The 13,679-nt window shown below is 32.8% G+C and overlaps 3 protein-coding genes across 3 annotated transcripts; 2 read left to right on the forward strand and 1 right to left on the reverse strand.

The window, feature by feature from the left end:
• Positions 1-186: 186 nt before the first annotated feature.
• LOC120137906 (probable WRKY transcription factor 50) lies at positions 187-3,668 on the reverse strand. Its single transcript, XM_039153545.1, has 3 exons — positions 3,422-3,668; positions 3,139-3,264; positions 187-419 (listed from the first exon to the last, which is right to left on the reverse strand). Exons 1-3 carry the CDS (start codon positions 3,616-3,618, stop codon positions 224-226), a joined length of 519 nt encoding a protein of 172 aa, XP_039009476.1. The 5' UTR covers positions 3,619-3,668; the 3' UTR covers positions 187-223.
• A 1,667-nt stretch (positions 3,669-5,335) lies between these two features.
• On the forward strand, positions 5,336-7,778 carry LOC120137965 (iron-sulfur assembly protein IscA, chloroplastic-like). Its single transcript, XM_039153602.1, has 2 exons — positions 5,336-5,757; positions 7,525-7,778. The coding sequence occupies exons 1-2, from the start codon at positions 5,376-5,378 to the stop codon at positions 7,665-7,667; spliced, it is 525 nt and encodes a 174-aa protein (XP_039009533.1). The 5' UTR covers positions 5,336-5,375; the 3' UTR covers positions 7,668-7,778.
• A 1,238-nt stretch (positions 7,779-9,016) lies between these two features.
• On the forward strand, positions 9,017-13,679 carry LOC120137964 (protein LIKE COV 2-like). The gene is made up of 8 exons (XM_039153601.1): positions 9,017-9,176; positions 9,918-9,970; positions 10,065-10,174; positions 10,718-10,885; positions 11,574-11,671; positions 12,601-12,727; positions 13,247-13,362; positions 13,499-13,679. Exons 1-7 carry the CDS (start codon positions 9,042-9,044, stop codon positions 13,333-13,335), a joined length of 780 nt encoding a protein of 259 aa, XP_039009532.1. The 5' UTR covers positions 9,017-9,041; the 3' UTR covers positions 13,336-13,362; positions 13,499-13,679.

The raw sequence follows: 13,679 nt of genomic DNA on the forward strand, positions 1-13,679 counted from the left end.
TATATAATTGCTTACGTGGCAACCATCAACTCAATCATGCAACTTGTAAAATATAGAACATGTAAAATATATGGTTCAAGCAGTGTCTATAGGCACCAATCAAGTAGTGACATACAAGTATACTACATATAGATATGTAATTAATCATGTAAAACATATGGTTCAAGTAGATGTGCATGTTAAACAAACATGTATGTATGAATATCATGTATAATATTTTTTTTCATGTGGAAGAAGAATAGGGTGGAGAAGCTTGGAAGGTCCAAGCATTTGGAAGCATTTGATTATGGTAAACCATGAAAGGACTCTCATGATTGTGAGAACCTTCATAAGTAGTCATCACATAACTTGGGTCATCCTTGTCTCTCTCTATTCTCTTCTTTACATTGCATCCTCCACTTGAACATTTATAATAGTTCCTGCACATAATATATATAAAACATCAGCTAATCATTCATGATCAAAGCAAGAACACAGCTGAAAATGCATTATTTAACACATGCACATGACCTAGTGTGCGAACCGCGTTGAACGACAATAGTAAGGTGTAACATAATTGGTAATATCTCTAATTTACATAAATAATTTATTCATAGAATTATGATTCATCGATTGTTCTGTAAATTATGTCTTATTCTTCCTAGTTCGGGCACATAGTTCAAAAGATGCCAGAGTTAATATACCCATGATTCTTTTGGAATATAAGGAAGATTGTTATAAAATTTGAGATATTTCAGAAAGATTTAAATTTCACTTATACAAGCAAAGGAAAGGTTTTTAACACTTTATTTTGGATAAGAAATTGAAGTTTGTTTTTGAAGGTTGGAACTATTGTTAACCTGTGATGATTTTTCAGATAGGATCTAGAAATTTTTACATCGAGATGCATGTTTACTTATTAACTGTATGTCAATTATTTTTCTAATACATATCGAAACACCTCAATCAGACATCAATAACTCAAGATATGTTCACTTTAATAAAGAAGCCGCATACAAAAAATTTTGGATACGAGTCTAATAAATAATTTTTACATCATTATAAATTTTAATTATGTCATTGATTATTTATAATTAAATTTCATGTTGAGTTAGATTAGAAGTACTACACTATTTTATGTATGTTTCAAACTATTTACTTGCATCTTGATTTATCTGTTTATCTCATCATTTTCCAACAAGTACATCGCTTTTATGTGTATAAAAATTCGACATTTAACCACAGTATCTTGAGTGCAACACTTTTTTTTATTAATCCGGGTAAGTATAAAGTAGTATTTATTCAAAGATAATTCTCAACTATTTGACATTGAACGATCACATCCCTAACATTCCTGGTGCTCAAACTCGAGACCCATAATTACACCACTAGTTGCACAACATGGCACGAAAATGTTTGGCTATGGTTTGGTTTTGGGAAAAAATTACAAATACAATGAGATGAAGATCATGGTAACACACAGCCCATAGTGTTGCAGTCTACTTCATGGATGAATGGTGATGGCTACTCGCAAATTTAATTTTACTTTATGGGGGGCGTCCCCCTTTCGCTCCCCTTCACTCCTTTTCGATATACTTTGCTACTATCCCAACTCTTTGATGTGATGTTTTTAATTTGTTTCTTTTCTTTTTAAGTGTGATTAATTGAATTGTTCGTTGTTATAATACAAGTTTTTTTAACATAAATTTTAAATTTAATTCTAATCTTACTTAAATGGAATGAAAGGACACTTTAGAGAAAGAAATGAACGTACTCCTAATAGGTTTAGAGCCTATAACTTAAGGAAATATTAAAAAAAGGTAAAGATAAACAACTTAATCAATCGATTAAATGTACTTCATTTGTTATAATATAAAGTTTTGAGTTTATATAACTACATTCTTTGAAATTAAAGATTTAATATATAACTTTTTTTATACAAGGAACGCATGAGAGAAACTTTTGGACATGAAATCATACTAATTATAAAATTATACCTAGGATTTAGGTATGATATAATATCATATCTTTTAAAATTTTAAATTCTCATATAATCTAATTATTTTTTATATTTTATTGATAATATAATTTCACACCCTTAACCTTTTTCTAATTTTACATTCCTTAAATTTATAGTATAAATTTCTAAATTCGCACCCATGATATAAAATCTTGCATATGATCCTACTTTGAATTTGATTTATATATGTTGAAAATCAAAACAAATGAGAAAGAGACAAGAACGACATGATTCGATAAATTATTTTCAAAACTATACTATAATAATATAGAAAATATAAAATGAAGTAAATAATTTAATTTAGGAAAAAAGGCACCCGAGGTCCTTGAACTTTTCAAACAAAAAAATCAACGTGGCCATCATCCTATTTTTTTTAGATCCTTATGGCCCTCCAACTTGAAAAAAAAAACTCAATATGACCATTTGACCAATGTTTTCCATCATTGACCAACAGTTCCGTTAATTATTGCTGTTATAAATAGGGTAAATTACACCATTCATCACTCAACTATTTTTTCTCTTATATTTTGGTAACTAAACTCTAAAAGTTTTTGATTTTGGAAACTTTAGAGACTTCAGGGACTAAGCATGTAGTTAATCTATTTTATTTTAAGGGTAAACTACACAAATGGTCACTTGTTTCAGGGATAAATTACTAATCACAAGTATTTTTGTAAACCCAAAATAGTTTAAGGATAAAATATCAATATATCCATTTTTTCCATATGTTTTCTTCCCCAAACCTATCTTCTTCGTCGCGCCGCTTCCCCTGCTTCATCTCTAAACCTATGACAACCTTCTAAATTTTAATTTATATAATTTAATTAACTTAAAATTTTATCATTAATATAAAACTTGAATTTAAATTTATTAATCTAACTATAAATTATTATATCTTATGATTCTAGTCCATTGATTGAGACAAAGGTTGTCTGCCTAGTTGAATTATATATTATTTCCAACTGAACACGAGAAAGAAATGTGAGAAATTTAATTTATTATTAAGTAGTTAGTTATCAATTTGAAACTATATAATATGTGGGTTAATTTGATATAAACCACCAAATGTCTACATCATTTCATGCAATAAGATAAAATCCTAAAAATAAGTTAATCTTGTTAATCTGTACTAAATTTACCTTGGATTAGGGCTGTTCTTGACTGACTTTTTCCCATATTTCCTCCATTTATATCCATCGTCCATGACTTCAACCTCTGATTTCGTTTTAAATGCAACTCGATGCCTCTGTTCCACCTTCTTTTCTCTATAAATTTTAAAACAAAAGGGGGGGGGGGGGAAACATTATTTCTTAAACAAGAACAAAAGCTATAATGGTAATCATACTTTTTTTTTATGAGTTTGGAAGGAGAAAGTGAAAAAGGGAAGACGAAAATCATAGTAGGGAAGCTTAGATCACTTGCATGATGCTATTTTTTGGTATTGCACAACTAATTTCATTAGCTCCTCGTAAAGCTTTTTCCGACGATGCCGTATTTTCCGATGACGAATCTTCCTTAAAACCCCTATCGTCGAGCACGAGGTAATCCGACAACTCGAATTCGGTTGTCGGATCGAAGTTCTCGGGATAGAGGCTTGAGCCCTCACCGGAGAAGTCCATTAATTTCTAAGGAAAGCTGGACTTCGTTCTTTGACAGTGCGTAGGAAGGGGAACTTGTTAGGCATAGATTCAACCATTTTATACAATTTATTTTTTATATATAATAAGATAAATTTAAATATTCGAAAATAATATTAAAGAAATTATCTTTCTTCCTTCATGGGTAATTTCCTGGAGGGATTCGTCGAAGTTCCTTATGTTTCGCCACGTGTCATGCCAAATTGAATGACGTCATGGAGGGGACGTATGGGATTAACTTTAGTGCATTCGAATCTGGAACCACTTGGTAAAGCTAATTTTGGCAGGCGGAAACATTGGCTAAAGGAGAGAAAGTACTGTGTGTAGGATACTTGGATCGTAAAATTTGATCTACATGAGTTACCTATTGGCGTGGTTAAAATCTTAAACAAGTGTGCAAACTATTTTTTGACATATTAATTTTTTTAATGTTACAAATATTATTTATTTAGGTCGACGTTAATTTTTCTCGTTAAATGAAATGTTTCACAATATAAAAATTTTGAATTTATTTTTAAAAAATATTATTATATTTATAAGAAAAACCATAATTTCTCTTGGATTATAAAAAAAATTCCCTAGATACCTAAAATCCCTAAATCATATCCTTAATCCACTGTCACCCCCTTTCGGGCCACGACCGCTACCGCCGATATAGTTACTAATATCCTCCTAGTCTTGCACTGTCGTAGTTGTTGCGATTGGCTATCGAGATCGTGTGGTATCACGATTTTTATCCTAGGGTTCGCTTGATATAAAATATATATTCTTTGTTGATCGGTCACGATTTCATGCGGATTTTAGTCGTCGAGGGGATATGAGATCGGGTGGACCTTCGTCGATGACAAAGAGTGATAGCCGACGTGAGTTTATGAATTGAAATGAAAGTCTTCAAAATTTTTGGATTATTTCAAAATACTTATGTTATTCTTTAAAAATGTATATACTTTTTAATTTTAAATAAAATTTTTAAAAGCACCAGATTGTGACATGTGTCACTTAAAGGAGAAATTAACTTCATTAACAACCCGAACACCTAAATGAGTAACGTTTGTAACGTTAGACATCTGGATAGGTCAAAAAAGAGTTTATACACCTGTGCAAAATTTTAGGTATAGTATGAATGCTTATTTTGGTATTAAACCATTTTTTCTTTTCTATCTTAATTTTAATTTTTAATGGATTTAAGGAATCTATGATGTATAAGGAAAAACATTTTAATATAAGGTTAAGGAAATACACTATCATAAATGTTAATTTTATTTTTAATATTTTCGGTGAAGCGTTATTTAAAATGTTAATTTCGTTACCTAAAATGTTATGGATAAATTAACATTTTAGATAACGATATTAATATTTTAAGTATCATTCTATCATAAATTTTAAAACAATATTAATATTTTTCGATTACACATTTCTTAACCTTATATTAAATTACGAATATCAAAACTACCCTATAAATCTCATGCCGTGAAACAATAAATAAAGAAAGCCAGCAAAAATTGCAGTCCTCAATTATTTTATTTTTTAAAATATAATTTTGAAGGAATGAAAACAAATATATTTCTACCGTTGATGCATTTCTAAATTGACCCAATCAACATTTTCCAACGGCCTTGATCTTCCAATATTTCCAAAAAAATCTCAACCCAATTGCGTACCAAATGCAGTAACTTCAAGTGCTAAAAAACCCCACATGTAAATCTACTCCCTCATTTGAGTTCTCTCTTCATCGGAAAATGGCTCTCTCTTCGATTTCAACGAACTGCCCATCTCTTCTCCGCTTCTCTAACAACTCGAATGGTTCGTTTTCTTTACCCCGAAATCCCATTTCTTTGCGGTTTTCACGACCCGGTCTCCGCGACGGAAAGCCGATTTCGATTCGAGCAACCGCGGTTTCGGCGGCGTCTGCGGCGGAGGGGCTGGCTTCGGCTATTACGTTGACGGACGATGCTTTGAAGCACTTGAACAAGATGAGAGCAGAGCGTGGTCAGGATTTGTGTTTGAGAATTGGGGTTAAGCAAGGTGGGTGTTCGGGCATGTCCTATACAATGGATTTTGAGAAGAGAACTAATGCTAGACCTGATGATTCCATCATTCAATATGAAGGATTTACAATAGGTGAGTTTCGATCATTTCTGTCTCTTGTTTCGTTATATACAATGTTCTTTACTACTTTCTAATTCGATTAGAAGAAGAAAAAAGGGGTCAAATTTCTAAGCCTAGGATTTTGCTAGAGAAAGGTCGTTAGTCTTAGAAATATCACAAGTCTAAATTGGATGATGCAGAACGATAACATAAGCAAATTATGACAAATTATAGTCTATCCAATAGATTCTTCAAGGGAAAATACTCCGAATTTGATTGAATTAAGACCCAAGTCCGAAAATTTGGGAATTTTTAACGATGGAAGGATTGTGACGTGAATAACCCCAAAAGATGACCATAACAGAATTTTTATAAAAATTGTTGTTAACCAATTAATAGAGTAATATGCCAGGAATATTCAGCAAATAGCTGTAAACACTAACTATGAAAACAAGTTGGAGGGGTAAAAGTAAAACTAAGATATAGGTATGTGTTTTTAGACAGATTCAGGGAGTGTGGATCAGGGTTTCAAATCGCGGTCGTGGTCGTGTTTTCGGTTATTTCGGATTTACCGTGATTGCGGCCGTCGCGGGCGCTATTGCGGCCGTTGCGGGTAACTCGGATGGCGGCGAAACCGCTATATCGCGGGCGAAATCGCGGTCCCGGACTGTTTTTTAAAACCCTGGTGTGGATTATGGATAGAGGCAATTTATGAAATATATCTATTTTAATCCGATTAATTTTCATGTATCTGAATTTGTTTATTATCAGATTATATTAGAATATTACTACTAATCTCTGGATTCTATAGCGTTATAGCAATATCTTGCAGATATCTGAATTCATATCTGCATATATAAATTTTAGACTCAACTGCTATCATAATTTGCAACAAACTAATTCTAAATTACAATAGATAACTACTTAGATAATTAATTTTCCTTTTTTATTATTTGGTGCTTGTCTTCCAAATATGTTGACTTTTATCAAATTGAAGTCTTTATCTGTAAAAGTTTGAAAATGTTGAGCCCTTAATGGACTAAAGTACAAGGTTTCTATGTGCATTTCTGGAGTTCCTACAATACTTGAAAGAATTATGTATTGAAAATATAAATTTTATAACTTCTCTTTTCAGAGGTTGAGAATGACATCATCTAGATATTTACTTGGCGTTATTGTTTGTAGATTGCTACATGTGAATAAGAGGTTTCCTTCCCAATTATTTTCATGCTTGGCATATTTTACACCATTCTCTGATCATCAAGCAGTTTGCAATTCTTCTCCAGCTCCTAAAGTTCAAGAATTGGAGAACCCATATGATGTCAACTTATTATGAATTTTGTTTGGAGGAATGTGGAATCTTTGCATAAAATGACGGGATTATTTTTCTTGGTTCCCCCCCCCCCCCAATCAGATGATATGAAGGATGCTTGTTTCTCGGATAAGTTGGCCTATTTTCTCAGTTTATTTCTGTCTGGGGAAATGAGAATGGTGATCAGTACTTTTAACTTTACAATGCCATGTAGAAATCGAAATGCTATTTGTACCACTGGCACATACCGATGTTATTTGCTCACTCTAGTGTCGGTACATATAATTTAGGCTATCCCGAGAAAACTTGTGCAAATTAGCTCCTTTCTTATCATGATGTTAGAATGGCCGTTTAATGGGAAGGATATTGTAACTGAATGAAGCTTTTGCTTGTTTCCTTTTCCTTTGGCTGTTGATGTAGCAGTTGGATGGCTTAATTGACTTGTAAGCTAAATGGTTGCTTATCCTCTCTCTTCTTGTTTTTTACAGTGTGTGATCCAAAAAGCCTCCTCTTCCTATTTGGAATGCAGTTAGACTACAGTGATGTTCTTATCGGTGGAGGTTTCGCTTTCAAGAACCCGAATGCTACCCAGACATGCGGTTGCGGTAAATCATTCAATGCAGCAATGTGAAATTATACTTAGAAAGGAAGACAAATAGATAATTATAGTTCTTCCATTTCATGTATCACAACATATGTATGTAAATCTTTTCAGTTTCTTTGGCTTATTTCTGCCACCTTTCATGTCTTCTTTTCTACCACCTTTCATGTCTTCTTTTCTACCACCTTTCATGTCTTCTATTCTACCACCATTCATGTCTTCTTTTCTCTCTTCGATGAAGCTATATATTTCTCATAACCGGGAATGTATGCTTGGTGTATGTACTGGCACCCAATAGCTTGCGATAAATAATTCATTTAAATCAGCTATTTTTTTTCTTGTGTTATTTTCTCTCTCATCAGTCTATCGGCAGTAGAAACCATGCCGAACAATCAATCTTTTATTATCAAAATGCGTTTAGAACTGAGTTTTTAACCCAACTATATATAAAGGCTGAATATTTTAGCAGTTGCAGTGACTGGTGAGAAAAATCGTTTCGAATAATTCTTAAAAGCTACACCAATCTTCCTTGATCTCGTTTGAAATTTTGCCTGAAACCCACACATTCTCTTGCATCTATTAAGTTGGCAAGCTAAATGGTGTAAAGAAGATATAGAGTGATAAAGAAACATGTCGACAAGTCTTTCATGGTCCTTCCTATGGGAATGTGATAAATGGCATCAGCTAGTAATAATGTAATTTACTTCAAATTCAATAGATTAAATATTATGTTAATTATATTTTCTAATATTGAGCGTCACAGATGATATGATTTGGCAAGGAGAAATCGGAGCCGGACCCAACCGATGCGCCACGTGGGGGCATTGCTTTAGATGCACACGTTAACTTTAAAAAGACTTAATAGTTTATTTATTTATTTAAAATAATGAAGTGTCCTTAAGTACTAAGTACTAACAAATTAACACTATAAAAGAAAAGAAAAAAAGGAAAAAAATCCATGCATTGCTTTAGATACGTAATCAGATTGGTTCTGGTAAATAATTTAATATTATTTAAATATGTCTTAAATTTGAAGTCTTATGTATACAAAAAATTCTATCGAGAAACTTATTTAATATTATTTTAATATACAGAGTTATAAAATTTAAAAAGTGTGAAATTAAATAATTAATATAAAATAAAAAAATTTAAAATATAAGTGAATTTAAAAATTATAAGGTACCACGTACTCTAACATCTTTTCGATCTATCATTAGACGTGAGTCGATCCACGTCAGTCGGGATGAAACCAGGGTGACATGATGGAAACCAAAAAAAAAATCCATTTTGTTTTCCCTTAAATCCAACTTCCAACTTCCCCACCTCAACAACTCACTTAAAAGGTCAAGTTTTTTTCTCTAGATTTCATCATTGACAAGAAAAAAAAAGAAAGGAAAATAGGAAATGGCAACGGCAGCGGCAGCGGCGGAAGAGAAAGAATCAACGTCGATTCCACTTAGCCAAGCTGAAAATGGTGGTGCCGATCCCGAAGATCCTGCAAAGTCTCCACCTAGCTCCTCCAACTCCTCCACTCGCAAGGTACGTTTCCTCCTTTTTACTCTTCTTTTTTTTTGTCTTGATGCGCTTTTAAATGTAGGATCGATAACTAATTTTCAGATCTTGGACATCCTCTTAAAATTATTAGTCCAAATGCAATTGTAATTGAAACGTCGCAAGTGTATGTACTTTGTGACTGAAGACGAATAATTTGGGAAGGGAAAATAGTTAAATACCACTCAAGATTTGTCCTGATCAAGAATTCAGTGTGTTTAACTGCTACGAACTGGTCGAGTTCCGAGCAGATATTTTGTTGTTACTGAATGTCTCTGGGAATTAGCTCGTGTTTAAACAAAGAGAAATCTTGATATTGTGATGATTTATTTTGCGTATTTGAGTATCTGAAACTAATTAATTGCCGTGTATTAGGAGGATTGGAGTGCTTAGGAGTTAGGTGTTTGGATATATGATTTCTGTTTAGAAAATACTGAGAATTTGAACGACCTTTATGATGTAGTGCTTTCAAGATCGAACTTGTGCGTTTCCGATGTTGAAATAATCTATGGCTCTAATGTCTTAAAAAATTAAATGTATTCAAGTCATTAGAATGAAAGATTGAAAGTCTTTCTACTTTGTGTTTCTAAAATTTATGTTTGAATGAATTAAAAAGAATAAATATGTGCTGGTTTCCATGGATTTCTATCATACATCTGTGCCGATAATGAATGAAATGTATTCAAATTTATTTTAATGTCTGAAATTTTTGTTTCAATTATTCTCCAGGCCTGTTGTTTTGTTCTCCAAAGCTGGTTCTCGAAGAAGTTCATGACTGGATGGTAGGATGCCTTTGATATCTCCAAATGTTCTCATTCTTCTGTTGCTTCTTGTAATACTTCAATCCTAACAATGTCCTAACATTAAAAATTGCAGCATGGTTCTTTTTCCTGTAGCAGTTACGTTTTTCGTTACTTGGTGGTTTCTTCAGTTTGTTGATGGTTTCTTCAGTCCATTGTATGAACGACTTGGTGTTGATATATTTGGTAATTGTAACTGTATCACTTGTGGCTTCAATATTTTTTTATTGTTCAAGTATTAGTAAGTTTATAAGTACTCCTGTTATTACTAATTAACCTTGCTTCACTTCTCTGTTGTCAAATCCCATTTTTTCTTCATAATTTAAAATATTTTATTGTAAAAAAGATAAACCAGCAGATAATCATATTAAGTGCTAAAAGAAGTTATAAGAAGAATAGAACAAAGGTAGTCGTTGTTTTTAACTCCATAGTGATAAATGTTGCTGCTCGAAGTTGTGGCCTGAGGGTTCTAAAAGCACTGTCATTTTCTTCTCATTTTTATTTTTTTTCTAAATATCATCAGGAAATTTGAGTTATCTAACTTTTTACTCTGTAAATTTTATAATCAATTTGCAATGCTTATTATTTATTCTTTGTTTAATATCAAAATATACTGCTTCACCAAAGGAAAACTTCCTCTTTATCTTCATTCTTGCAGTTTATGCAGATTTCTTTGCTGATTTTTGTGCTTCGACCACTGATTGCCTAAGCTGTGATTTCTCTTTGCAGGTTTGGGATTTATCACATCCTTGCTCTTTGTCTTCTTTGTTGGTGTTTTTGTTTCATCATGGATGGGAGCTGCTGTTTTCTCAGTGGGAGAATGGGTTATAAAACGATTGCCCTTTGTTAGGCATATATACTCGGCCTCAAAACAAATAAGTGTTGCAATATCTCCAGGTTACACCTAATTAACTACTATATTTTACTATTGAAAAAAAGAGAATTGAATTTATCTGTTATGAATTTCTGGGCTCAGGTTGTACAATATTTGTACAAATGGAGGTTGACATTTGTCAATTCTATGAAATTTATAATCTCCCAAAAAATAGGAGCTAATTTATTCTATCCTAAAATACATTAGGAATAAATTATTCTAACCTAAAATAGAGCAGAAAATATGGGATATACATAGATCTTATAGCTACGCAGAAAAGATTTTCTAAATTTTCAACAACTATAAATTTAGTTAAATAAATGATTTGCGTCCTCTCAAGTACTTTCACACGATTTCAGAAGCCAGGATAGCTTTAGCTTTTCTTGGCTTGCAACTAGTCTACTATGTTAATACACCTTTTATAATCTGCTAAGAAGACTGTTCAGGTTTCAGACACTTCCTGTTGTTAAATGTTGAATTAGTTAGCCAATCTGTATATATGAGTGGCTGAATTTTATTTATAGTTATATCTGTGTTATGTTTTGTGAATATACACACACTACTTCAGAGTTGGGTACTTCAAGTGTCAATACTCTATTCTTATCCTTCAAAGAAATATTTACAACATGCTCATATCATTCCAAAACTGTGCAACTAGGGAACTTTCAAGTTGGCTTGAAACATGCAATGACTATATCCTGGTTCTTTTAGATCAAAATACCACAGCATTTAAGGAGGTGGCTATCATTCGGCATCCACGTGTTGGTGAATACGCATTTGGTTTCATTACATCTACTGTTATCCTTCAGGTACTTTTTTTAATATTTCATCTCTTCTTTGGCCAATATGCATTTCTTTTCCATGTATACTGTTTCAACTTTCCATGGGATCTCGGATCATTCAAGGTCTGTTTAAAATGTAATTTGGCTCTTCTATATCTGTCTAATTGATTTAACATGAAAAGAATATGATTTAAGTGTTTATTTGGGTAAATAAGACTTCATATACTATGCGAAACAAATTGGCATGGGAAGGACTCTTGGGTACCTACCGACTCAGGTGCTTTTTGTGTTTTCTTAGGTTATGAAATGCTCTAGATGAATGAGATTTTATGTGATGGCCTGCATATTTTCAAATGATCCTTTCTGAAGTAAGTTTGAATTATATGTCTTAAGGATTCTGAAACAGATTTATTTCCCTGAAGGCAGCTTCTAACCTTTTAAGTGCGACAACATTGTTTGGCATGTAGTGTACTTGGAAGACCTTTTACCTTTATTGTCTATCCAAAATCTTGACGGTTGCAAATATAAAATGCACTACATTTGATAGCCGATGCATATGTGGATAGACTCATGGACATCATTATATTTTTGAAAGGCAACCTGTGTACTAGAGAAGAGCAGAGCCACTGCCACTGGATGAGAGACCATGAATCACAATTTCTCGTCAGTAGAATTTATGCAGTCTGTGTGTGAGGGTGGATGGTATGTGCTTGGATGGAGGGGTGGGTAGCAGGGTAGGTTGGGGTATGTGTTCAATTAATTAAATATACAAGAATGTGGCTTATGCTCCTTGGATATTATGGTATGCAAAACTTGTGAGATTGCGGTTGAATGAACACTACTTATCTTGGTTATAGTTTTCAAGGCATGTAATAGCCAAATGCTCCTTATAGGAAATTTGGTGTTTTTTCCCAACACGGTTCTTTAGTAGTTATGTTGTTGATTGTGTATTGTAGGGAGAAAACGAGGATGAAGAACTATGTAGTGTTTTTGTCCCAACAAACCATCTATACATTGGTGATATCTTCCTAGTGAATTCCAAAGAGATCATAAGGCCAAATCTCTCAATCCGGGAAGGCATAGGTATTTTTTCTGTTTCACTTGGCAATTCCTTGTTATCCTGGCTTTCTCTATATTTAGTGAAAAATTATTGTCTCGAAAACTTAAGAAAAAAAATGCTATTTATACCTCCGACTATGATTCCTCCTGTTCCTGCTATCTTTGAATATATTCTCAGTTTTGTTGTTTGTATATGTTATGAAGAGCTTAGCTATAGAAAACGATTTTTTGTCTACAATTTGAACCATATGGTTGAGATTAAGGTGTAGTGTAATTGAACTTACATGGCATCTTACTGGATCTTTTATTAATTGTTCTTCATCTAGTATTTTTCATATGCAAGTAATTCATGTAACTCTCTGTGTGTGTGCATTAGATATGCAGATGGCGAACATAATATTCTTTATCCATTTATAGTTTCTTTATCATTTTTATAGAGTTTTTACTGTATTTAGAGCATCATGCCCCCATACTCTCACATCCAAATATGTGGTGGAGACAAGTGCCAATGTGTATTCATTGTTGTTATTTATTTTTGTGCAGAGATCATTGTTTCAGGAGGAATGACAATGCCACTAGTAATTTCTCCTAAAGAAAGGGTCGAAAGAATTCCGAATAACATAAAGATGTAATGCAATACAGAAGGGAAATTGTGTCAGGTAGCACTTTGTAATTCACTTTGATTCACTGTTTTGTTTGGAGGACGCAATGCCAGGTATTAGGTTTATGATTTTGTTGGTTGCTTATACCCCATCATTTTTCTGCCTTTTTTTGTGATTACCCATGAATTCATAGATACTGGAGTTAAAGCCAAACCGCGTTGCCAAGGTATTGATATCTGGTCTTATGAGGAGAATCATGTTGTTACCGGCAGACATGAAGTTAATAAAATAGGTTAATGATGTTAGATATGGGTCGTATTCTGCTTGTCATTCTAACATATTTTGAATCATCTTAATTGATCGCCGTTGACTCA

This window comes from Hibiscus syriacus, unplaced genomic scaffold (assembly GCF_006381635.1).
Source record: "Hibiscus syriacus cultivar Baekdansim isolate YM2019G1 unplaced genomic scaffold, ASM638163v2 tig00110676_pilon, whole genome shotgun sequence".
Taxonomy (NCBI): Eukaryota; Viridiplantae; Streptophyta; class Magnoliopsida; order Malvales; family Malvaceae; genus Hibiscus; species Hibiscus syriacus.

Bases quoted from the DNA above. Each gene is read 5' to 3' on its own strand.
- LOC120137964 (XM_039153601.1), top strand. From the start codon at position 9,042: ATGGCAACGGCAGCGGCAGCGGCGGAAGAGAAAGAATCAACGTCGATT. The intron at 9,177-9,917 runs GTACGTTTCCTC...ATTATTCTCCAG, and splicing joins CCAACTCCTCCACTCGCAAG to GCCTGTTGTTTTGTTCTCCA. The intron at 11,672-12,600 runs GTACTTTTTTTA...TGTGTATTGTAG, and splicing joins CATCTACTGTTATCCTTCAG to GGAGAAAACGAGGATGAAGA.
- LOC120137965 (XM_039153602.1), top strand. From the start codon at position 5,376: ATGGCTCTCTCTTCGATTTCAACGAACTGCCCATCTCTTCTCCGCTTC. The intron at 5,758-7,524 runs GTGAGTTTCGAT...TGTTTTTTACAG, and splicing joins ATATGAAGGATTTACAATAG to TGTGTGATCCAAAAAGCCTC.
- LOC120137906 (XM_039153545.1), bottom strand. From the start codon at position 3,618: ATGGACTTCTCCGGTGAGGGCTCAAGCCTCTATCCCGAGAACTTCGAT. The intron at 3,265-3,421 runs GCAAGTGATCTA...TAAAATTTATAG, and splicing joins ATACCAAAAAATAGCATCAT to AGAAAAGAAGGTGGAACAGA. The intron at 420-3,138 runs GTAAATTTAGTA...TATTATGTGCAG, and splicing joins AAGAACAGCCCTAATCCAAG to GAACTATTATAAATGTTCAA.